The sequence below is a fragment of the Sinohyriopsis cumingii genome, chromosome 4, assembly GCF_028554795.1.
Source record: "Sinohyriopsis cumingii isolate HCF-2022 chromosome 4, ASM2855479v2, whole genome shotgun sequence".
Taxonomy (NCBI): Eukaryota; Metazoa; Mollusca; class Bivalvia; order Unionida; family Unionidae; genus Sinohyriopsis; species Sinohyriopsis cumingii.
In genome coordinates, this window is record NC_142964.1 from 75,544,216 (window position 1) to 75,571,619 (window position 27,404).

At 35.2% G+C, this 27,404-nt stretch overlaps 1 protein-coding gene across 1 annotated transcript; it reads right to left on the minus strand.

Annotated features, from left to right (window-relative positions):
• Positions 1-1,359: 1,359 nt before the first annotated feature.
• LOC149801477 (alpha-methylacyl-CoA racemase-like) lies at positions 1,360-27,404 on the minus strand. The gene is made up of 7 exons (XM_089955626.1): positions 27,269-27,404; positions 24,889-25,045; positions 22,343-22,481; positions 18,340-18,483; positions 16,229-16,411; positions 13,141-13,305; positions 1,360-6,506 (listed from the first exon to the last, which is right to left on the minus strand). The coding sequence occupies exons 2-7, from the start codon at positions 24,994-24,996 to the stop codon at positions 6,106-6,108; spliced, it is 1,140 nt and encodes a 379-aa protein (XP_089811752.1). The 5' UTR covers positions 24,997-25,045; positions 27,269-27,404; the 3' UTR covers positions 1,360-6,105.

A 27,404-nucleotide genomic window follows, 5' to 3' on the forward strand; every position in this document is an offset into this window, starting at 1 on the left:
TTAAGGCCACTACATAGCCGTCATGAAAATCTTGTTGGTGCCACTTTTCCAGAACAGATGAACATATTAAAACACTTTTCATGCCATCATGGCCGGCTCAAGGCAATACAGCGCCATGTGCAAAACAGATATTTAGCACCACCCCTCCAAGACATTAAAATATTTGCTGATAAAAAAGCTCTAAAGAAATTGATCTAACTGACCCAAAAAAAGATCTGAAATAAAAGGAGTTTCACATGAAGAAAACACAAAGGTTTTATATAATTTCATCTCCCATGCCTGATTTTTGGGACCACCTTGAAAATCTTATTGTAGCAACTCTTCCCAAAGAGAGAATCCTGTTGCCACAGGGTTTTAACAAAGAGAATTCTTTTTAACACTTGTTGGTCCTATATGAAAATGGTGTCAATCTTACATCCAACATTGCCATCATTGTGGCCATCTTAAAAATCTCTTTAGTCCTCCTGAATAGATGCTCACATTGACAGTGAGTCTTAAAAAAAAAAAAATAATGTGATGTGTCGATGGCTATAAATGAAAACAGTGCCAAACTGACACCATACATTGCAAAATGGGGAGCATCTTGAAAGTTCAGTTTTTGCTTCTAGTCCTGGATGAATGGTAGGATTGGTGTTTTCACTAAAATACTTTTTCTTATATGTTGATTATTCTAAATAAAACTTGGTGTGGATCTGACATTCAACAAAGCCTTTGTCCAGGGTTCCCTCAGTTACAAACATGGCACTCTTTGCCCTGTCATTGACCTAAGCATACTCAAACAATCCATTTACACCTTGTGGTTCACAATGGAAACAACACGACGGGTTCTAAATGTTGTAAAGAAGGGAGACTACGCAATCAGTGTGGACTTAAAAGATGTGTATCTTCATGTTGCCATTCACACACTTCCAGAAAATTCCCACAAGTCACCTACAAAGACACCATTTACCAGTTCAGGGCACTGACAGTTGAATTCAACATCAGTCCCTGGGATTTCACTCAAATGATGGACCAGGAAAATGGCCCATGTTTGGATCCTCTCCATGGTGACAACATATCATGTGAATTGATGTACAAACATTTCTTATCTCTCCTGTAATCATAACTCCAATCATACTGACAATGTAAAAAGGCATCAATACGTCAGATTCAAATGTGAGGCAGTTTTTGTCATTTGGGTAGAGGGTTAAAGCAATTACTTGGCTGGAAGGTGGGAAAAGTAACTGTTACCACATCAGAAATGGATGTCACCTTGTATGCCAGAGTCACAGGTAAAGTCTTCATCCATTTGTGAGTGAATTAAAGCTATCTCTTGAGAAAAAAATTAATATTTGAGATCTCATTTTATTAGGGTCAGGAGTCAATCAGTATTCCAATCATGTCGGTAAAAGTAGCTGAAGTTTTTTGTTCATGGGATACAACAAATATCCATATATGGCTTTTTTTTCTTCTGTTCATCACAGGTTTCTCACATAAACCATTGGTCTTTTAATCTTGATGAGGTGAGCCAATCATTAATCCAGATATTGCTTTTTAGGCTGAACAAACTAGGATCAGTATATATTTTTAAGCCACTGGTAATTTGTTTTAAACATGTAGGATGGACGAAAATAAGCAGAATACAGTAATCTTGTGTGGAACATAAATTTGGGGGAGAATAAAATGTACCTGTAATTATGATTTTGTTATACAGTGCACATAAAACACTCTTGATGATAACAATAATAATAATATTACTGATATTTAGTGCATGGTGTTTGTTCTACAGCCAATTTTAAAAGGTGAACCTGTGTGGCTGCATGTGTACTAAAAACACACATCTGTAACATTTATGCATCTTAGAATGGGTAACAGTGACCTATTTTTTAAAATAGAATATTATTTGAACTACATCTGAGTATTTGATGTGACACATTTTTATCAAAGAGTAAACCATTTTCAAACAACTCAATAAAAAATGTATTAGGGTTCATTCTTGGAGCACCAGAAAGTAACCAGAATTTTTATTTTCAATTGATTTACTAAATACCAAAAATAAGATTGCTCTATAACATAAAGTATATATCAAAAACAATTTCATGATTATCGCTGGTTTGATATTACCTTATATAGAAAAGTAAATAATTAAATAATTCATGGTTATAGTGATATATATATCTTTAGACCCAACAAGTACTACTTGCTGATCTTAGACTATGTTCCAGATATCTTATTAGACAAATATAAAATATAAAATTCAATAAGACTACAAAAATGTATTCATCTCTCTCTCTCTCTGCCTATTTAAAATGTACAGGTTAAGTTAATACCATAAAAACCTCATTACTGGTTGCAGTAAAGTTTGTCAAGTCAAGTTTACATAAATCTATACCTGGAACAGACTTAACCAGTCAAAGAATGGACATGGTATTTATTAGGCAGTTACAACCTATAGCTATGATTAAATGATACTATAACAACAAGTAGTCTGTTCCATCATTTTTACCAATCACATAATCACAAGATCTACTAACCAATAGTATCAGCAATAAAAAAAAACATTAACTAGAAGGCCACCTTTTCAGCCATACTGGATTGCTCACTGTAATATTGAAGATAATGGCAATTTTGCTGAAAACTATTTACAGTATTTGCAACTGAACAGCTATACTTCTAACAGCCCAAAATGAATCAGATTAACCAACAGTCAACTGAATAACAAATACAATCCAGAATTTAATTAATGATTATATAACTTGCATCTATGAAGTAAATTAGTAGTCTCCAGCACCCACTGTAAAAATTATCATGCAGAGAATAAATTCAGACTTGAGTGATGTTGCCCTAAGAAATATCAAATATCAAAAATCAATATCAATATCAAACTTAATAAAATAAGTTACTAAAAAATCACAGATTATGTTTTTTTCTTTAGGATTAAAAGAATATGCTTAAGAAGTTATTATCATTTTGTCCATCCCAAGAAACCAGATTTTGTTAGTGGATGGATTCCACTAGTTTTGAATAACATCTGAGTGAAAGCCATTACGATTATTTTAGGCAAAGTCCATACATCAATAGTCTTAGATTAGCCACTTCAAGTAGGTCTCACATGAAATGCATTCAGTCCACTCTTTTAATACCAGCTCAAGCCAGTCACATTTACAATGCAAAGTTAATCTGTTGAAAGTAACCTACAATATCACAATATACAATGTAAAGTCTATAATATAAAGCATACAACTGAATAAACATATTAGTACCTTCATGATTGACATTGATGGCATCACAGCGCTACTGCAGTGTATAACACAATATATGGGAAATGTTAATGGCATTGATGATTCACACTCAATAATTCATACACTGAGCAAATTTTCACATACCTTTTATCATGTTCTCAAATTTTCAAATTTCAACATTATTTCAGTCTGTTAGATAACTACAAAATTTTATTGGTTTTCATGCATATAAGCCATAGAAACTCTTGTCCACACTGACTCTATGTAATCCTGCCACCCACTTTAGTTCACCTCTAGATCTTAAAGTTGTACCAGAAATTGATTCCAAAGAATTTGACAATGATAAAAAAAAATTACCAAAACAATATTTCCTCATTTTAAAAGGGTTTCACTATATATTTCTCAGAATATGAAATGCATGAAAGCTTATAGACAGTGTTAATATGGTAGTACCTCACTTTGTATCCCCTCAGTGTATTGGCTTTAGGTGTACCTTCCATGTTCTACAGTAAACATGTAATGAAAAATCTCATAATGACACTCATTTCCTCATATACCAATTTTAAACCTGTGTACCAAACATAATCTTTGTATCTCCTAGTTTAAAATGACTGAATAAACCACGAAATCCACCCGATTCTCCTCTTTGACTTGTTTAATTTCTGGAAAATCCTGTGGTTGCAAAGTAATAAAATAATACTGGATAATAAAATATGTGGTTTTACAGAATTTTTCCTGGCTGTTTAGAAAATTGCAAGCTATTTTGACACAACGTGTCTTTATGATACCGTGGTGTAAAAGGACCTAATACATGAATAAAACTGTCACAACACCAATTAACCACGTATACTTATTAGTATTTTGACTCTAACTGCACGCTGCATAGAGCCAGATCTGCCGTCACATAATGCGCTAGCAAATCTGAGTCTCTAGAGTTTGTTGGCCATAATCAGTACAACGCAGACTCTGATCTGCTGTGCCAGACACATTATGTGATGGCAGATCAGGGTGTAGGTTGTTTGCAGCTGGATTCTCCACTTATAAACGAGTATAGACCTTTCTATTTTTGTTTCCATGGGTGTGGCCATATTTTTATGTGTTTCATCTACCATTAAGGTACTGATTTATCTCTGCGGTTAATCTGAGAGACAATTATTTCCTATCTTTTGATTCTGAATCCTAGCGATTTTCTCAAGCAGTCATGTCAACAGGATAGCTTATGTGAGTAGATAAATGATGTTTTACAGTTAAACATAAAATAATTCCAAAATACAAAAAATTGATATGATCAGAAAGTTGATAAAATATATATTCCTGGTCAATACAGTTTACGTCTTCTTCCCATTTATTCCCATTTTAGTGAACCAGATTGGGTCCAGTCCTTAAAGTGCACATAGTACCTTAAACCTGGGAATGATGTAGTTTTAGCTGACCTGACATGAGAACACTTTAAAGTACTTTAAAAATACCCCCTGGATTAAATTACAGCCCCACAAACATCTTGGTGCAATGAATGGGAGAGAGGAGATAGTGACTTAGATACCTGATTGTAGGACAAAAAAGTCATAATTCTGATTTCCAGTTATGAAAGGGGTGTAGGATTAAAAATTAAAGGACAAATTTTATGACGGTTCTGAAAAAGACAGATCAACAAGTCACAATATGACAATCATGTAAGTCTTTTTACTACATGAATTAGGACCATGTTCGTCCTATTAAATATAGTATGTATAGACTAATACCTTTTTACCTGCTAAATTCTTGTCAAAACCACCTCTTCCTGCGTACAATATAATTTGATAAAGAGAGACCAGACATCAGCTTCTAACATGCATATCCTGTAACTTTATTTACTTAGTAATTAAAGAAACAAACCATGCAGCCAATTGTCAGATTCTTATCAACTTCACCCCTTCCTGTGTGATACACCTTCCCTAACAAATAACCAAACTCCCAAAGTATTGTCAAAACCACCACAATGTGTCAACATCACACCTTCTTGTAAAACACGCCTTCTCTAAGAAGTAAACCAAACTGCCAAATTATTGTCAAAACCACTGCAATGTGTCATACTTGATTATTTTATTGTTATTTCAGTGAATAATATTTGTGTCAATCAGAATATTAAGCAGTGCTTCAATACGACTGTATAATTATGATCACCAAGGCAAAAATGAATGAAAGAAAGTTTGAAGCTGATAAAACTATATTGGTATAATGCAGATATTAGAGAAATCCAGTAAATACATGATAGATTAATGTAATATTTTATTGATTTTTCTATCACAATTTTTATATTGTGTTTTAGAGATATCTATTCAACAGAATGACACCATAAATATTTAAATTAATTAAATGCTTTTAGATGCACACAGCAAACTGAAACTTTTTGTTGACCAACTTATTACAATAAGTCATAATGAACATACGTATATAATTTATCGATTTATGCATTATAAATCTGCTTTTACATGACACATCATATTGCTTGTGTCAGTTTCATGATTTAGTAATTTGAAATGAGTGTGTAAGGTGAATGGATCTGTTATCATAATTAGTCTAACTTACATAGTCTGCATACTGAAACACCAGGCTTAATCAGCACCTTAATGGCGAACACAATTGATGACACCTATTGGCAAGGAGGAAATAACTATGTAAGCACTGTCTACAGGAAAGGTCTATACAGAGTAATCACATAATAATGAAATATCAATGTATGTTTCCTGAGCATATTTAATAAAATGCCTTGCATAATAATAAACCATGAATCAATACTACCTGCAAAAAAGAATTAACTAAATTCGGACACAATGATACTAAACAATGATTTTCTGGGAAGTAAATCTGAAAAGCTAAGAAAACCATCTTTCATCATATCCAACTACATTTTGGACTGAATTTTTCCCTGAATCACAACACCTTTGTCAATTAATGCCTTAATTTCACTCTGTGTAAACCCAGATTCCAATAACACAGCTGTTGTGTTCTGTCCAATAACTGGTTGGTCTTCCATGATGGGGTCAGCAGGTGTCCTTGACAATTTAGGAGCTGGGCCAGGCTCTAGTTCATTCTTCTCATTTCTTACAAATGTGTTATTGATTTGATTGTGCTCATGTGTAGCAGCTTCATCCATTTCTAGCACAGGAGCAACACATGCATCCAAATCTTTATAAACTTTAACCCATTCATCTCTTGTCTTGGTAAGAAATATATCCTGGAATTTCTTACGCATTTCCTCTGGGTTACTAAGCTGAGATATCTCTTTTGGTTTAAATCCTAGACCTGCAGGAGAAATTATAATAAAGATGAGTTAATGGAGTTTCTAATCAAATTTGTTTTACTGAAGAAGTAAATCAACAAGAAAGAAAAAAGAAACACAAACTAGATACAACAAATGCCTAAAATGAAGTTTTTGAGGGGGTAAAACTAATTTTAATTATGTAATACCTACCTGCTATATCTGCATTGCTATATCTTTGCCCAGTGCTAGTCCCTGGTCAAAAGAAGCAAAGAATATCTGCAGAGAGCACTACAGACATCAAGAGTGCATATCTCGATGTCTTGGAAATGGCCTCTGACAATCTTTGCAGTGTAACCAGAGACAATGATTCCTCTTTCAAAATATTAGAAAGGAGACAGCTGAAGAAGTTCTGCATGTAAGATTATCGTAGCTAGTGTTCAAGCTTTCAGCTCCATAGCCTCAAAACACTAGACAAAGAAACAGGCCAGGTCCCTTCTAAATGAAATCCCCAACTGAGAAGGGTGGGGGGAAGGGGTGTTAAGAAGACAAGTGACTAAAAGGACCCAGTAGCTGGAGTTTGAAACCAAAGGCCTGAGCAGAGAAGAGGGGACAGACCACGTCTTCTGCTTTCTGGCTGCCTTTTGGCCCTGAGGCAACTTGTGAGTAACCTCCCTCATTTTGTGGAGTGATGGAGCAACAACAGGTCCAATTTTCGATGTGCCCTGGAATCTGCTCCAAACTTAAATGGATCCTGGTCTTTGATGATCTCAACGGTTTTAGACATAGATCTGGGAGAAGGCTGCAGTAACCCCATTTACTGCTTTGTCCTAGGTTCACACTTCATTGTTCCTCCATCACTTAACCCATTGGGTGAGATGAGGATGATGACTCTCAAAGAGAAGAAGAGCTAGATGTGACTGGTTCTTCTGAGAATTCATCTGTGTCAACCAAAAGTGATGGTTTGTAGTCCTGTCATCACTCTTGGAACAGCATATGATTGAGGACTCATCATTCCAACTCCACCCATGAGGGTGGGGGTGGGTAGGTAGAGACTAACCCATTGTTCCTCTCCCTCTGGAGAAAGGGACTGACAATTTATTATACATGTGGGTTGCAATGAGTGTGGTGGTTGCCTCTCATGTTCTTTCAGTAACAAGGCTAGGGACAAGGGGACGACCTATACCCTGCCGGTTTTGCCAACCAATGGAGTCAAGGCAGAGTCATCCATGGTGTTATGGTAGGGAAAAAAAGACAGCTAACTGGCCTCGAATGTGGTGGGAGTCCCCAAGCTCCATAGACACTGCATGGGAACTTCAAGAAAGGAGAGGTGTTGACCCCATCCCTTTCCCTATGAGTCATCAAAATTCTTGACGCAGTTTCACATAGGAACTAACATAAACATAAAGAAACGGGCATTATCAAACCAATACCTTTTCCAGGACCAGTGGTCATGCCTGACACTAGGTGAAGAGAGACAGAACCAGGAGTCAACTTGTGCCTACTATCTGGCACCTGGTTTTTGTTGTTTGGTGACAGACATTCAGTGGCTGTCACCTGTAACATTTCCAAGTGCCCAAAAACTGGTCACAAACTTTCATGACTCACACTTGATACATTACCTGCTACCCAGAGTGCCTGGTGTACCACACCAAGAGACAAACACTGTCACTTGGAACATTACCTGGTGCTGAGTGCTTGGCATTGGATAACTGCTGAAAGACCTTCTATGACTGTTATTTGACATTCTACCCAGTGACCAGTGCCAGCTACCCAGTGACTGACCTTCAGTTACTGTCACTTGATGCATTTTTCAGTGCCTGGTGACAAAACCTAGGAGATTATCACTTGACACACTAACTGGTGTCTTGTACCAAATGACCAGTGCCAAATAACGGCCAGTCAGATGCTGTAGACTTTACTGAGGAGTCTCTGTTAGGTGAAACTGACTCCAATGAACAAAATTTCCTGCTGGAAAGGATGGACTTCCTACTGGGTGCTGGTTACTTCCCATCATCATGATGTTCAGACAACTTCTATCTGTGTGTCAGTAATCCATCCTTTGGGAACGCGGGCTATTTCCAAATCCCCCAAAAGAGCTATTAACAGTCTAAATGGATATAAAGTGCCATACACCCTCTTCAGGGAACAGAATGGGTCTTTCCGTGATGAAGAAGAAGAACCCTTCTTTGAGACCTTACGATATGGTGACTTTCCAATATGTCCCATACCCTGTCAGGCAAAAAATAAGGCCACCATCCATGTATACTCATGCTGTTCATGCTAAGCAGCTTTTTATGACTATGTTTAGCCACATCTTAAAGCATAATGAATGCTGAAAGGAAATACAAGAAATAAACAATTAACCAGAATAAGAACTGAGCAAATAATGCTTGCCCTAACACCAGTTTTTGATAAAAATCAATAAATGGAAGAAAAAAAATGAAGCACTGCGTTTGCTAATGATGTACACAAACCTTCAAACTCTTACAACAGGGCATAGATACAACAAAACTTATGCAAGGACTGGAGAGAAAGAAAAAAAAAGATAACGCAAAAAGAACATGGTTGAGATTAGAAATAACAAAAGATGATGAATGTTGAACTCCCAGGAGAAACATGAGAATTGCATTAGGTCGAAGGAAAAGAAGGATGATATTCCAAATGTCTGAGGCTGATTAAGGTATCGTTATTATTATTATTATTATTAACTGTTTACTATTAATTGGAGGATGGAATAATCTCTTTGGACTGGGACTAGCACAAAGAAATGACAGCAACACAATAATTGCCAGTAATGTATTACTGCAATGACAGCAACACAGTAATTGCCAGTAATGTATTACTGCAATGACAGCAACACCAGGGCTGAGCAATTTTTTTTTTAATAACTAGTCCAGGACAAGTGGTTTCAGAAAATTCACTAGTCTCACCTTTCTCTTCACTAGTCCCACCTTACTTTTCACTGGTCCCAAAATGGTAATCACTTGCCGAGATTTGATGAGACATATGTACTTAATCCATAGAAAGAAAGAAAAAAAAAATAATATACAACATAATTATTTCTGAAAAGAATTTAATTTTTCAAAAACATTGGTTGTTATACATTTGGCTTCTTCAGACTCGTATATATATGTTTTAGCTGATGGATTTGAAAACATGTCCATGTTTATGTCTGCCACCTGTACCAGCATTAAGCCTGCAGTTGATAGCTGTGTCTGGGTTAAAGTCCTCAAGCTCCGGTCCATTTGCAGAAATGTTCATTAGCATTTGTAAGTTCTTTTGGTTTAAGGAATTCTTTAAAGAAGTCTTGATTAAGTTCAGTGAACTAAATCCTCACTCACACTCAGAAATAACTACCGCACACTCAGTATCCATCTTACGTTTTATCCACAGGCACTTGATTCTGGGGTAAACTAATGTGTACACTCACTATATAGCACCTAGTGAGTGTACACATTAGTTTACCCCCAGAATCAAGTGCCTGTGGTTTTATCCCTCCATTTTCAAACAAATTTACCTTCGCCGAATCGCCTATATTACCTTCCTTGCAAAAATAATTTAGCAAACTCATTTTATCCACAGAGTAACTATCAGCTTGCTTGACAACTACTTCTAAAGTGATAATAAGATCAATTTTCTCTTTTAAATATGAACTGAAACAGCTCATTAATTAGCATAATTGTTTCGCTTCAAACACAATATTGCACGTGGAAGTTAATCATCAGTATAATCAATTATAAATTAAAGATTCATTACTGTCATTTAATCAGTTCATAAAGGAAACCAACACTGATGTCGGTAAAGTACCTTTCATTAATTTAATTACACTGACTCGCTGGATTAAAATCATAGTGAGCCGCTCGTTATGATCTAGATTGAGTAAACTCATTGCAACAAAACTGCTTACAACACTGCTAATTGATCATTCTAGCTTTCTTTTGTTTGACATGTTTTGATTTGCCGATAATTTGGTCGCTTAGCCCAATATGCAGTCAAGCGGTAACAGGATGTAAATGTATACACGAAGAGGGGTAGAATCAAGTATTCAGTACACCCAGAGGGCATGATTGGCCAAATAAAGGTAGATATAGCGATTAAATCATGAAAATAAGGACTAGCCTGACTTTTTTTAAAAGCACTCGTCCTGGACTAGCGACTTGGAAAATTGTACTTGTCCGACTTCAAAAATTACTAGTCCGGGACGTCGGGCTATGGGATTTGCTCAGCCCTGAACACAATAATTGCCGGTAATGTATTACTGCATTTAAAATCAGTGAAATTTCTCAACCAGACTGCCAATGGATACACACATTTGTTTACATGGGAAACTTAATACTTGCTGAGGTGCCAGCCATTCTGAATACTGCAGAATTATTACAAATTTTTTGTGAAAATTCTGCATTCTGAATAATATGGGCAAAGTTCCCAAAAATATTCAATTGGTACCCAGAATGTAGTTTTTAGTGTATAATACAGACTGTAGATCAGTGGTTCACAACCCACATGTCAGGAACCAAATCAGTCACAAGGACATTGTGGAGAGTTGCCAGGATTTTTTGTAGGGTGGAAGCAGGGTCAAAAAAGGTTAAGAAGTACTGCTGTAGATAAAAGAAACCAGACAATAAGACTGTTAATAGGTGAAAAATGGCAGCAAAGATGAAGAGAAAAAAAAGATGCTAATAATTCATGTGGAAAAATAATGTTTATGGTTATTATTTTGAACAACAATTTTGAAGGTATTCAAGGTTGTGGAATTGGAGGAATGGATTAATATTAATTCTCAATGGACCATCACTGTTGCTGACAGTTGTTCCAGTGAAATATTGAGATAACGGGAAGGCCTTTCAACATGGAGTAGTCAAACATTGAGATAATGGGAAGGCCTTTCAACATGGAGTAGTCAAGCATTGAGATAATGGGAAGGGATTTCAACATGGAGTAGTCAAACACTGAAATAATGGGAAGGCCTTTCAACATGGAGTAGTCAAACATTGAGATAATGGGAAGGCCTTTCGACATGGAGTAGTCAAACATTGAAATAATGGGAAGGCCTTTCGACATGGAATAGTCACCCATAGATGGAATTTAGAATTTTTTATTATGATCATATGAACTCTGAGTAATCAGAGTACACATGCATTTATTTTGGGAAAAAATGCCTTCCCTAGGTATCATGTGTGTTTAAATGAAACAGCCCTGACTGTGCACAGGTAATCTAAATGGAACAGCCCTGCCTGTGTACGTGGTATGTAAGTGCTCATAGGAAGATGAAGTATGATCACAAAGAAGTTCACTACTTTTATTGAACATTTTATTCATTCCAGTTAGGTTTCCTAATTTCCAAAACATTTTTCAATTTGATCACACAGGTCCACTACTGTGTTAATGAATGTTTTGTCCATTCCAGACTGGTTGCATAATTTCCAAATGTTTCAATATGATCACACAGGTCCACTACTGTGTTAATGAATGTTTTGTCCATTCCAGGCTGGTTGCATAATTTCCAAATGTTTCAATATGATCACACAGGTCCACTACTGTGTTAATGAATGTTTTGTCCATTCCAGACTGGTTGCATAATTTCTAAATGTTTCAATATGATCACACAGGTCCACTACTGTGTTAATGAATGTTTTGTCCATTCCAGACTGGTTGCATAATTTCCAAATGTTTCAATATGATCACACAGGTCCACTACTGTGTTGATGAATGTTTTGTCCATTCCAGACTGGTTGCATAATTTCCAAATGTTTCAATATGATCACACAGGTCCACTACTGTGTTAATGAATGTTTTGTCCATTCCAGACTGGTTGCATAATTTCCAAATGTTTCAATTTGATCACACAGATCCACTACTGTGTTAATGAATGTTTTGTCCATTCCAGACTGGTTGCATAATTTCTAAATGTTTCAATATGATCACACAGGTCCACTACTGTGTTAATGAATGTTTTGTCCATTCCAGACTGGTTGCATAATTTCCAAATGTTTCAATATGATCACACAGGTCCACTACTGTGTTAATGAATGTTTTGTCCATTCCAGACTGGTTGCATAATTTCCAATGTTTCAATATGATCACACATAAGTTCACTGCTATTGATTAATGTTTTATCCATTCCAGACTGGTTGCCTAATTTCCAAAACATTTTTCAATATGATCACTCAAAAGTCCACTACTATTAATGAATATTTTGTCCATTCCAAACTGGTTGCATAATTTCCAAAACATTTAAGCTATGATTCCTGATAAGCATGTTCATCAGCTGTCACCACTGTGCTTTAGTCGACACCAGGAGTCAGTAGCTCAAAACAGTAAGCACAATTAGACAGAATTAAATTAAAATGGCAACTGATATTTATGGCCTGGTTTGCATCTGAACAAGAATGTTATTTAAAAAGGGGGTCCATTTCCAAAGACTGATGATTAAGGACTTTTAATGTCAGAAACAGACTAAGAACTCTGACTTGCATGGAATTGTTGCTAATACATGTATCATAGGTACCAATCAATTTCAAAGCTGCTTTATGTGACTTTTGGACCCGTTTTTCTCTGAATGTAAGCAGTATCAAAAATCAGAGTCTGTCTTTCAACTTCTTTACAAGTTATTTTTATTCACAATGTACTGACATTGTTCTTTTTGTTACTTCACATGTAGGAAATATATCATACCTTTAATTAAATCCTGAAAGAACTGTGGTTCTAAAGCTCCTACAGAGATGTATTTGCCATCAGCTGTTTTATATGTATCATAGAATGCTGAACCTCCATCCAGTACATTATCACCACGTGGCTTCCCCCATATATACAGATCCCTCGTTCTCCATAACCAATTTGCTGAAAGGATAATGCATGCAAATTTTGTTCTTTGCAGGACACAGTTATATAAATGCATATCATACATGTATAATTTAATATTTTAAAGATGCATATCAAACATACAAAGTTCTCCCACACAAATATAATGGCTATTGTTGCAAGCATTAAGAAGTACATGCAGTGAAAGAAAGAATATAGGAGTCATACACGTTTCTTTCTGATGTTAAAATTTGCTGAATCCTGAAGCCAGTACCAAAATGGCAAAGGTTTCATGACATTTGAAGGGTTCAGCAACAGATGATAGAAGAAAAACATATATGATTGCTATTCTTACATAAAAATGAAAACAAAACCTATAGAAATTTTCAGATGCAATTTAAAATTATCCTAGTGAATGTGACAGTATGGTACAATGGGTTAACTTAATCCATTTTCGCATTAACACATCCTCCCCAATCAGCTGACAAAATACTGCCTGATGTAAATGAGTGCCTTGCAAGTGAGGAAATGTCAAAGATCTATTGAGAAATAACCACTTCTGCACATTGTTAAGATTGTGTCATTAATGAGGAATTATATGCCATTTCTGTGGAATTAACTATTAAGATATGTGCAATTAAACAAATTCTGAACCATATTCTATGAATATACATCAGTTACTGTACAGCAGACACCTTGAGAATTCACTCTGCATGCATTGCTATTTCTATCGCCAACTGAATATAATGTATTAGGACAAGAGAACACTTCTTATTAACTACTTAGAAAATTTTTCTTACGTGCGACTGGAGAGTGCAACTGATATACATCTTTTCAGCCAATATGCACACAATATGGAATGAGGAGTTATTTTTGGGGTGTGTGGCTAAGAAAAGAGATATAACAACACAACAGGGCATCAAGAAATCCAATGCTGATACATAGATAATGACCTCATTCATACATCTCATTCATGCTGCACATGTATTTGTATGTAAGAATATACTGTAAAGCCTGGATTACGCTTCCTTTATTTATGTAGCAATAATAAGGACATACATGTGAATGAAAGAAGAAAAGCCCAGAATGGATGGCCTGGATTATGCTTCTTTCCATATTTATGTAGAAAAAATAAGTATAGATGTGTGTGAAATTGAAACAACATGGGATGTAAACTTTGGATTTGTTTTGTATTTCTGTAGTGATAATAAGCAAGCACATGTATGTGTGTGAAAGAAAAACAATGTCCTCAATGTAAAATCTAATCTGATGACATCTGTTCTATTCCTAATTAAGTTAGCTGCACTATTTATTTATTAACAGTTTCCTAAATGTCTCTTGCTGCTAGGTATCTATTTTGATCTTTTATCAGCCAGATCTGAATTATATGCTGTTACATCTGATAAAAAGACCAACAATACCTACATCTTGCATAGTATATTTTTGTGATATATTTCACTATCTATAATCACTGATATAAAATAAATGCATATAATCATCACTAATTGAACATATTAAGCGCATATACTTTTTATCTAAATTTTACAGTATTGTTTCACGTGGGTCACCTGGCCTGCTTTGACTTGTATTGTTATGCAATGGATAGAAACAACAGGGTATGAGGACAAAATAAAGTAAAACAAAAACGAGGGACCACAAACTTTGTGGTGCTAGATGGCTCTGCAAATGTTTATGAAGGTTTTTAAATTAATAAAGATAACGAAACATGACAATTTACACCTTTAAAATAAAGAAAAGTAAAATTGATATCAGTTAAGAAGAGTGTTGTAAGAATAATTCTGATGTATACAATCTAATGCATCTTTTGATGCCATGTAAATTTTCACATGATGTCACCACTTTCTCATGGAATGAGGTTAAAATGTACTCGGCTGATTAAACAAAATGCAAGCTGATATAGTTATGACTGTTTTGACTCCAGAATTATATCTGCAAATTCTCTAAGCAAATACAGTCTGAGCCAGCCAAGACTATGTATTTGCACAAACACAGGAAATATCCTTTTTTATAATTGAATATTAAAATCCCAAGTTGAAAGGAAAATTCAATCTTTCAAAATGAAACATTTGTATTGTTTAACTGAGCTTTGGCATAATTCTTCCTGACTAAACAGAGTTTATGAATTTTCTGGTAATGCTTATTAAATATAGTATGCAAAACAAAGAACAAGAAAACTTCACTAACTCAAGCAGCAATCTCTCAAAACTTCAGATCACAAGAATGACCTGCTGAATTGTGGCATGGTGCTTTCCCTTGACTTTAACCCTCTAGAACTTGAACCAACCAAAAACTTGAACACAAATTTTAATCCTGCAAAACTTTGGCTTTCAAAGTTATACAGTATGGGAATTGGATATGCTTTAGAAATGTCATGAGTACTGGACATGGCAAGCACCTGGTATACTTTTTATACCTTGACTGTATATAACAAATTTTGAATTACCCTTCAACCATAAGCTGGCAAAGAGTTTACTTTAAGTTCTCATCTTTTTTAGCTAGTGCATATTAAATAGCAAAATTATACAATAACATTTTGAATGTTATAAAGTTTTTATGTCAGGTAAAACTTTTTTTTTGCTTATTTAAATAAATGACTGATACTTAAAGTGATGTAATGCTTATCACATTTAGAATGTAAAAAACTCACTCCATATCTTTTCTGTCCCAAATGCAATCTCTATGGCTGCGAAGTGCATAGACTAGTGATCTATAATCAGTGACTAATATTGTTTTTCAAGCACTTTTTTTATGTCATCACCAATGCTTTCAAGTCAAATCTCATTATCCAAAACAGACCAAAAAAATCATAAAATTATTCCCCATATAAAACACAAAGTTCTTCAGCCAGGATTGTCTTAGTGTTCTAACATTAAAAACTGGAACTGGAAAAATGAAAGAACTGTATATTAAGTTTACCATTCTTGAAATTTCAATACTTTACCAACATAAGCAGACCCTTCCACCATGCTGGCATCAATAACTTGTCCCTTTCCAGATTGTACGCGTTCAAGCAGTGCTGTAACTATCCCAAATGCACAAAGTAAACCACCACTTGCAAAATCAGCAAGAAGATTAATTGGAGCATATGGCCTTTCATTAGCTCTGCCCAGCCTGGACAAGACACCTGTCAAAATAAATTAGCATAATACTGATTTAAGGAAGGTTTTGAAAATACATGCATTCTAGAACCATTCTATATTGTTCATAGATCATGATCACACTCTTCACAGCAGGTTAACTCCCATTACAGCTCAGATAATGCATTTCATGTGTGTGTATGTGATTTGGATTTTTAATGTGGCTTTAACAATTCTGCAGTCATATTGTTATGATGTCTACAGTGCAGCAGTTTATAGCGATGTCTAGCACTGAGGCATCATGCCACAGACATGCAGCATGATGACCCACCAAGTAACATTATCCTGACACCAGGCTGACCAGTCCTAACATAAACCACTTAATGCTGAGCACCTAGTGAGACAGCTGTCAGTACCATTTTTATAAGTCTTTCGCATGACTTGGCCAGAGTTTAAACACATGACCTCCCACAGCTGAGGCAGATGCTCTAACCACTAGGCCTCCTGAGCAGTCTCAGATAATGCCACTGCTTCCACAAGGTCAAATCTGCTAGAAACTTGCATACATTGTGTTGTCTCAATTAAATCTTGCTTTCCAAAGAATTTTCTAAACTTATGGATAAAATAAAATCTCTAATGCTGAATCAAACAGATACAATACTGTCACAATAAATTTATTAATCTTTTCATGTAAAATTAATCAATAAAATGACAGAAATGATGTTTCAAAATGAGACTGACTCTATAGTCAAACAGTCTGTGCAGTGGTGTTGTTTATTACATCTGAGAAGCAGTCTAGCATGTAGTGTTTTGTCTAATATCTGTTGAAATCTGTGATTTCATCTTTACTTTCTGCCCAAATTTTCATGGATTTTCATGCTCACTTTAAATTTAAAGATCCAACAAACAATGACATTAAGATAGAACAACATCGTCATTAAATACATATGGTAATAACCCTTTTTGTTTTTACAAATCCAAAGATCTTCAATCAGTCATATTATATTCTGATAATGTATATCCATATGTCCATTAACATTTACTTATCTAGCACTATTTAACTGTTCGAGAGATTCTGATGCAATTTTGCCCAGTATATATGATGATTACAAATCGAGTCACATATAACAGATTGGCCATTGATCTATTTACTCAAGCTCTGTATCATATCTAAGGTAGGATTAATTACTATGTGCTAAAAAATACTAATGTGATAGGTGTGATATAGATGCAGAGCTCAGCTTGCATACCTGGCATTTGTGCCACTGTCAATATTCAGTAGTCCTATAGACTCTAAATGAATACAATAGCTCACAATCATAGTTCATCTGTAAAGGCTTCAACTAGAGATGAATGCTAACGTCCAAATTGAATTTTTAAGCTGCTAAAGATGGAAACCGTACTAATTTTTTTTAAATTTAATGGTATATATGGCATTATCACATTATATCTAGAATTGTTGAAATGAAGGGCACTACAACAAAGGAGTGCTGTATTAGTAGATGTAGTGGATACGTTTCACTAGTTATTTTAAGATATACTGTGAATTACTGAATTTTCTGAGAGAAATAATCTTGATATTTCACTGAAGTGAAAAAAATATAATTTTTCACTGGCTGACAATAGACACAGATAACATTATAACCATGAAATTTGAAGTTATTTTTAGATGATTACGTAGCCAAGCAGTAAATATGTCTGCCTCTCATTAATCACTGTTGGATAAATATCACAATGACTCTGCCATAAGAGATCCAGAATTTAATCTTCTATACTCTGACATATTTCAAATACATAAACCAAGCTTAATGATTTTAGGTGTCTGAGTTATACTTTTGGGGTGGGGGCAATGTCTTTATGTTATTTTGTCTTTTGATGATGACAATTTATATGATGTTAACTTGTATCAAAACATTGTTTCTCCACTGTCAAAAATATTACATGAAATTGGTTTCCTATCATGTCTGCAACCAACCTGAAAGTGCAAGATAATTAATATCATGTCCAGCCTTCTTAGCATAGGATCCTTTCTGCCCAAAGCCAGTCAATCTGGCATATATTAGACGGGGATTCTCAGACATCAGCACATCTGGACCTAGGCCCAATTTCTCCATTGTACCTAAAAATGAAAAACAGTATTACCCATTATGTATATAACTGGTTTACAAATCAACTTGCCTGACTCCTGAGACAAGCTCAAATTCAGCCCAGACAAGTTCAGATTTGCATAGTACTTGACCATAGGCATGTTCCAAACAGAGAGAGAGAGAGAGAGAAAACGTCATATTCAGATCATAATGCTTTATATTCTGTAAGTTGTATAATCTGCGATTTCACCACAGTACATATATAAACACGATTATTTTGTGTTTCTATGCAGTGCATGTTTCAATTACATAAATGCCCCCAGTTTATTTAATCTAATGATTCTTATTTCAAATGATGTAATGTCAAAGTTTGCATTTCCTCATGCAGATATGATAATGTGAATATTTACTATTTAAAGCAAAATTTGACAAATAGGAAATAAATATTAATATTTTAACTTAACAACTATGTTTTAATTGTAATATATGTGTAATATATGTATGTACACAAGGATTCACCAGTTTTTCAAGTCCTAACCTTCCCATGGGCAATTTGTGAGCTCCTTATTGGAATGGATTGTTGACTTAAATAATCAGCTTGTCAGAGATTGTTTTGAAGCTTGCTGCCAACATCACTCTGACTAAGCAACAATTGTTAATAATATAGCCTGTACGATTCCACTGATATCTGCCTTTGGAAATACAAGACACTCATCTCTAGCATATAGTCCCATGAAAATCTAGCACCAACAAGCATTGTTTATTATCTATTGTTCATATGAATATCTCTGAAACATGGTACAAACTTATTGTGTGGCAAAAAATGAAATGTATAAATATAAGTGTTCCCAAATCATCCCCACAAGTCAGCTTGTCAAAGATTGTTTAGATGCATGTCACTGATTTCAAGAGGAAAACTGGCTGACACGGAAGTGTGAGCAAACATGTGATGGACACAACTCTTTCCAGAGAATAGCAAAGTGCGAGTTCATTGATATTACAAAATATTTCAGTAAAGAACTCAGTTTTACCTGTTTCCTTACTGGATGCAAACTTAAATTTGCAATGATTGATTGAACTTGAAGTGGAAGCATAGATAATTGAGAAAATGTTATGAAGCAATGATTACATTTACATGTACTGTTTATATATATATTTTTTGATAACTTTTAATATTGAAATATGGCTTCAAGATGCAAACAAATGAGAAGGAAACAAAAGTTCAGTATTTGCACAAAAAATATAATGTCCTAAAAACATACTATATTTGATTTTATCAAAAATATTTACTTTTGTTGTGATACTGTGATGTGATATTTTTGGGGTAAGCTCAAATCCCTCAAGGGCAAGTTCAGCTTTCTAGTCAGTTTGCCCTGGACACACTGAATTTCATAAAATAGTAAAAAAAAATTGTAGAAGACATCACTACAAATGAACTGAATGACAGCGTAAGCTATAGTGACCAAATAATAATTGGAGGATATTTGCTGTCAGTTTCTTGTGCATGTTCAGTGGGTTCAAGATACCAAGTTCAATGCATATTTATGCTGACCATGACAATTCTCTCATGAAGGAACATTCTACACAATAGAGATTATTGCATTCTATAATGTGAATTTCTTTTGTTATCATATGAAATTCAGGTGTTCTGCCAAAATGAAAAACTGCAAACAAAAACTGTCTTAAAATATATTCTATTTTATTTATGGTATACACTGAAAGCCATGACTTATGCTCTGCTGTTTATAGGAATTCAAGATAAGACCATTCCTTCATTTAATTTAAGAGTTTTGAGTCATCTCTGATATTCCTGAGTGACAACATTTTCAAATTAGCCATTGTAGCAGCCATATTGGATGTAATATCAACATCATGTTTATTTTGCGCAAACTAGACACCATTAGAGAGGGGCCCCGAGTGGCTGAGTGGTCTAAAGCGCTCTCCATTTCGGATCACTGCCATCTCATCTCTGTCTATGTGGGTTCAAGTCTAGGATTCGGCCAATGTGGGTATGTGAGAAAGCTTCCCAGTAGCTTCTTGTGGGTCGGTGGTTCTTCCCAGGATTTTCCCGGGTTCTTCCTCCACCATTAATACTGGCTGCCATGCAAAGCCTATCATGTGCTGAAAAAAAATCTTCCATATGTTCAGTGTGCCAGATATAGATATAATGGATGTCTGAGAGGATATTATATAAAGTTATTTGGTGAAAACCCTATGATGATATGAATAAAAATTCTGGAGGAGTAAGTAACAATAACAAGATTTTCAAGATAGCCACCCTAGTGGTCATATTGGATGTCTGTTTGGCAATAATTTCGCTCAGGACCAACTAGACACTGTAAGAAGTCTTCTGGCAAAAACCCACCTGGATATGACTTTCCATTTAGGAGAAGCGACAGTATGGTGGCCATATCTGAGGTCATACTGGCACCATTTTCATTTAGTAGCATTAAGAAGTCTTCCAGAGAAAACCATATGTCAACATGACTTTAAATCTAGAAAGAGTAACATTAAGATTTTAAAGATGGCCACTGTCAGATCAGTACAATTTTTTTCAAAGGCAAGCCTAACACCATAAGAAGTCTCTTAGCGAAAACATCATGCTCATAAAACTTTCCTATCAGATAGTGTAGCAATAACAATATTTTAAAAAATGGCTGCTGCGGTGGTCATACTGGATGTCAGGCTGGAACCATTTTCTTTTAGTGAAAACCCCATGATGATATGACCATTCAGATGGAATAGGAATAATATTTTCGAGATGGTCACTCTTGTGGCCATACTGGATGTCCAGGCAACAACATTTTTATTTAGGACCAACAAGATATTATAAGAAGTCTCCTGGTGAAAACTCCATGTCCATGTAACTTTCTGTTCATGAGAAATAGTGACAAGATTTTCAAGATGACTGCCATGGTGGCCATATTAGAAATCAGACTGCAGGGCTACTGTACTGTAGTAGCCATACTGAATGTCTAAACAGGGCTACTGTAGTAGCTATACTGAATGTCTAAGCAGGGCTACTGTAGTAGCTATACCAAATGTCTGAGCAGGGCTACTGTAGTAGCTATACTGAATGTCTAAGCAGGGCTACTGTAGTAGCTATACTGAATGTCTGAGCAGGGCTACTGTAGTAGCTATACTGAATGTCTAAGCAGGGCTACTGTAGTAGCTATACTGAATGTCTAAGCAGGGCTACTGTAGTAGCCATACTGAATGTCTGAGCAGGGCTACTGTAGTAGCTATACTGAATGTCTGAGCAGGGCTACTGTAGTAGCCATACTGAAATGTCTAAGCGGGGCTACTGTAGTAGCCATACTGAAATGTCTAAACAGGGCTACTGTAGTAGCTATACTGAATGTCTAAGCAGGGCTACTGTACTGTAGTAGCCATACTGAATGTCTAAGCAGGGCTACTGTAGTAGCTATACTGAATGTCTAAGCAGGGCTACTGTAGTAGCTATACTGAATGTCTAAGCAGGGCTACTGTAGTAGCTATAATGAATGTCTGAGCAACATTCATTTCACTTAGCACCAACTATACCTTGGGATGACTGTGTGTGTAAAGTTTCATGGCAATCCTCCACATGGATTAGGACGATTAGCAATAACAAACTTTTGCTGCTGGATGGATGGACAACAGACATGACAGACAATGGATGATGGACAAAATGACATTCTCCTAAAAGTTAAGATTATGGATGAAGAAGAACTGACCATTCAAGTAAGAATTGTAGTGCCCTCTTCATGACAATTTCAAAAAGTGACGAATAAAGTAAACATTTATATTTAAAAAAACATTTATCAGGAACTATTCTAAAGGAATTATAGAAATCCTAATTGCTGCAGAAATGAAAAGATGTTCTGATGTGGCATATCTCTCAGTGCTTACCTGCTCTAAATGGCTCAATAAGGACATCTGCATTGAAGCACATCCTCTTGAATACATTCACACCCTCCTTCTGTTTTAGGTCTAGTGCAACAGAATATTTTCCCCTAGACAGTCGGTCAACATCTGGGACATGCTGAGTCTGTCAAAAAAGATCACGAGATTTTAACACCAGCCAGCAGTGTGTCAGCTGTGTACAATAGCAGTTATAGTTGAAGCCATTTAGTTCCTGCTAAAATAAGATACCTTCCATAAGCAAAATTAAAACACAAGTACAGATTTACAGAAATTCTAAATACTTTTAAAAGGAAATTTCCTCATGTACCACAAAAGAACAAAACCTTTATTAATGAAAGTATAATGCATATAAAAATTAGAAAACCTTCACTGTGGTTCCTTTAAGGTTATCCTTTTTCTGTTGAAAAAATTGTTTATTGCTAACAATTGTTACCCTAATGAAAAAAGAGTTTGTTTAACCTCAACATAGGTCAAGGCTAGAGCCCAATTTCCAATAGGGTAAACAAGTGCTTAGTGCTAATGATTCTTTAACCTCTGCCTAGGAATTGAGACAGTTTGACCTAAATACAACAGATAAAAGCACATGATGAACATTCAATACAACCTGAATACAACACTGACATTGAAACAAATATGACACATGAAGAAAAAGGAATTATTTCATATTTATTTCACTTCTTCCTCAGTTTCAAGACAGATACGTACATCTTTTAGCAATTTTTTTCATACAAATTTCAGTATCAAACTACTTTACACAGCATTTAGGCTGAAAGAAAATATGTTCTTTCTATCCAAATTTATAGCTGAAAACAGAATGAAAACATCATCGCAAACCGTTAAATGAATAAACAACAACCAAAAGCAGCTGTAAAGATATTAACATAACAACAAATTAAATACCCAATGGAACAAAATCTACTACTAACTTATTCATGCTATTGGAAATACAGTAAAATTATTAATTTGCCTGTTTATTATGCCTTAACAATTGCTTTTTTATAATGTTCATTATGGAAATCATGTGAAGTTTTAGTGCCTCCAAACAAACCTATAAATATTTACATTATATATGCAATCTAAAATCTGCCATAGGCATACAAAACTATAGAAATATAAGGATAATTATGTTTTATATGTTAAAAATTCCCACAAGATTATATATGAAGAGAAATTTTGCTGGGCAAGAAAATGTTATTTTTTTTGGTCTAAATAGTAAGCATGAAAATATTAAATCTGTCCAGCCCTGATATGAATGGCTGTTTGATCCAAATCCCAGGGCCCCTGGAACCAAAAAGGATTTTGAACATTAACATACATGATAAATTTGGAGTTTGCTTAGGATGTGATGTGATATGATTTGGATTTTAATGTATCTTTAACAATTTTTCAGTCATATCGCTACGATGTCTGCATTGTGGTAGTTTACAGTGATGTCTAGCACTGAGGCATCATGCCACAGACATGTAGCATGATGTCCCACCCAGTTACATTATCCTGACACCAGGTCGACCATTCTTAACACTAACCTCTTAATGCTGAACGCCAAGCGAGGCAGCTGTTAGTACCATTTTTTAAGTCTTTGGTATGAAGCGGTTGTTGTTTGCTTAGGAACTGTAGCAATACAAACAATGAAATAAAACTTAATCAACAGCAAAAAGAGCAGTGATGTATTACTGAATGTGTAAACCTGTTCAGAGGTTCTAAGCGAATGAGGGCAAGAGAAAATGTGGAACTGTTGCACTTTTTAATGTGTAATATTTATCGCAAAAAAAAACCATTCCATTGGGAAGTCAATGAGTCTGAAAGCTGTATTAGGAATAGCAAAGTTGTCTGCATTTAAGAAGACACAGAAAGCCATCAATTAATTGCCCACAACAACTTGAGTTAATGACAATTTGTTAACAGGGTGCTGTGATAGGATTAAAATCAAACTGATGCACAAATATTCTAACAAAAACCTTTGACTTGACACCCATGATGACATGTCTTAGTTGTGTACCGTTTTTACCTCTGTTGACCCCTGTCCCTCATCCCTGGGGTCACCTGAATTATCAGCTCATGTACTGCAGTCATGTATAATTCTTAAGAAATTTAAAAACTGTAACCAAATGAAACTCAAACACGTTATCAACTGAGAAAAAAGAGAAAGTTCCTGGCAGCAGCATGACTTTTATCCCTGCCCCATAGCCCCCTGCTCTTGCAGAGAAATTTGGAATCCTCACTGCAGATAAACACACAATAGGAAAACATCACATACTGTGTCAGTCACTGTATTATGAAAGGTAAAAACATTTTTGCATTTACAAGAAAAGTAATGAACAGATGAAAATAGGTACCCACATATGTACATATATTTGACAACCAGGATGAAATTAATATATATCCCTCTTCAAAAAGACAGGTAAAACAGATTCAGTCATGTGTAATGATGATTGTGGCATAAAATATATCATATTCAAATGAATGCATGGCAATTTATCAATGATTAAGACGTATGACATCATGTAAAATTAAGGATAATGCTAAGTTACCTTGTCTACCCGGATGACCTTAGCTCCAAAGTCAGATAAAATCATTCCACAGAATGGTGCTGGAGCAAGACCTGCAAACTCTATCACTTTGATTCCCTTTAGTGCCATGTCCAGTTGTGATGGTCAGAATGTGACACTCCTTCTGATTACAGTGTACCTAAAAACAAAGCCATCCAGAGGATTGCAACTTTTAAAAATGCAGTTTAGTTTACTGCCTGTGAACATTCATAAAAGAAGTCTACAATTTACACTCAGTGAACTTTACTATCTATTTAGGTAATACAGATGGTAAAAATGACACAGATATTACTTTCAAAATAAGTAATACTCAGAAATATATCTGTACTGAAAACAGAAATGTAATCTACAGCCATAAGAAAGTAATTGACTACACAGGTGATGATGACAGCCTAGCCCAAATAACCCAACAGCTAAAAGCCCAAATAACCCAACAGCTAAAAGACATTTTGAGGCAAGTGAAATTTCAAGTGTGCAGCCTGGTTTGCTGCAAACTAAAAATAAAAAAATGATGATGCCATTTTTCTGTATCATCCTTGCTGAGCTAGTAGGTCAAATTAGGAAATAAATCATACCCATCAGATGTAAACTCTCCAGTTACACCAGTTGACTGAGACCATGTGGGCATCTGAGCCCCTAAGGGCTCAATATTATAATGGCAACAACTGGTACAAGATGAAGCACAATCATCCACTGCATGTATAACTTTCCTCATAGTAGTCTTTGTATTCATAATCAACATAGCCAAATAATTATGTACTCAAGTTTACACATACTTTAAAACTTGTGCAACATTATGAAACAAATGCTGCCAATTTGTCGTAAAAACAAGTAATTGTATCATAAGAATCGAGCAATGAATTATTATAGGTGTGTAAAAGTCTAGAACATTAACAGAAAATGTGTCAGGTAAGTTTAGAATGTGATAGAAAATTGCCAAACCTGATATGACCTAACTTACTTAGCATAGCCTGTTCATTAAATAAAACATTTTATCTTAAAAATGTAACTCTCTTATTAGATAGTAAGCTTTTCATTCACTGTAAAAATTTCATGAAAACAGGCTTAAAAAAATGTGAGTTTAAAATTTCAACTTCATATTATGTACTAGTCCGATAAATCAACCCCATAAATCTGTGTTGATAATGACGGACGATGTTGTGGGTCTGATGTCACCTGTTCATTTAAATGTGAAATTCTGCTGCATGCAAATGATTCCAGAACAAACCCCGTGTACACTTTAAACACATACCGGTAACTGGTAACAGCCATATCAAGCACAAAATTCAAAATGGCCACAGGGCAGATGGTTGTGCTATTCCAGGTGGTTTTACAATTCACCAAACAAATGATTTGCTCAGGAAATATAGACCACATGTACACCGATGTGTGCAGCCAAATTTGGATGCAGATAATTGCAGCTTTTAATGAATAGATGATATCAGCACCTCCCCCAAAAATCAATATCATCACAGGTGAAGGGCTGATTTATCGGCCTAATTATGTACTAAATTTGATGATGATGATGATGACAGACCATTATTTAACCAGGCCTGTCAAGCTTATATACTGTTAATAACTGTAACTCTAAACAATCTTGCAAACTCTATCCAGGAAACCAATTTGTACATTTATCATGTTGGCTTTTATAATCCCTTTTGTTGTAATAAAGTGATCATTCATGCCCATAGAGTCTTGCTATGGCAAGATGTAGAATATTAGAGCACATAGCCTGTAAGGATTTCTTTTGCTCGAACTTCAAGACTAAATAAAGTGATTTTGTCAAATGAATTTATTCTCTGGTGTACATTGTTTAATTTACAACTAATGATGATAATATTTTCCGCAATGGTTTCCACCAACTTGGATCAATTTTTAACGATTGTAAACCTATGATGTGGTCGTGACGTAACTGAGATAGCCGTTCTCCAGAGAAACGCGTTTATCAAACTTTATGAGAGCCAAAACACCAAAACACAAGACAAGTATAGAAATTCACATAAATTACAACTGCATTATCAAAGTTGGGAGTTTGGGGGTCTAAAGGAGAGATCTACCAATGAGTTTTAATGTTATTAAGAGCGTTATTATAGGCATGATAATGCATTGATACACGTGCTCCTACCGTCAAATGCATTTTCTTTGTCATTAATTAGGGCGTGACCGTAGTGCTTAAGTACAATAAAACCTAGTCCTAAAATGTAAGACGTCTACCGTGATAGTTATGTTGTTTGGTACTATGTAAACGCCTTACAGTGAACGACTATCAAAACCGAAAACTCCAGGAAGTCTGCATCCAGTGAATTTACACATTTTACCAACATTCTAGCTTTAACCTGCTTTTCTTTTAAATCAGCGTTACCTAAAATTAATGCGTAGACAAGCTGTCAATGTGATCTAAGTGGATAAAACCATCTAGTTTCAAACAAATTTGCCATGCATTTGCAACTGTTTGAACGTTAAACGTGACAGATACTGAACTTTGCCTCTGTCTGGAA

Bases quoted from the DNA above. Each gene is read 5' to 3' on its own strand.
- LOC149801477 (XM_089955626.1), bottom strand. From the start codon at position 24,996: ATGGCACTAAAGGGAATCAAAGTGATAGAGTTTGCAGGTCTTGCTCCA. The intron at 18,484-22,342 runs GTAAGCACTGAG...TTTCATTTTTAG, and splicing joins TATTGAGCCATTTAGAGCAG to GTACAATGGAGAAATTGGGC. The intron at 13,306-16,228 runs GTAAAGTATTGA...TTATCCTTTCAG, and splicing joins GGAAGGGTCTGCTTATGTTG to CAAATTGGTTATGGAGAACG.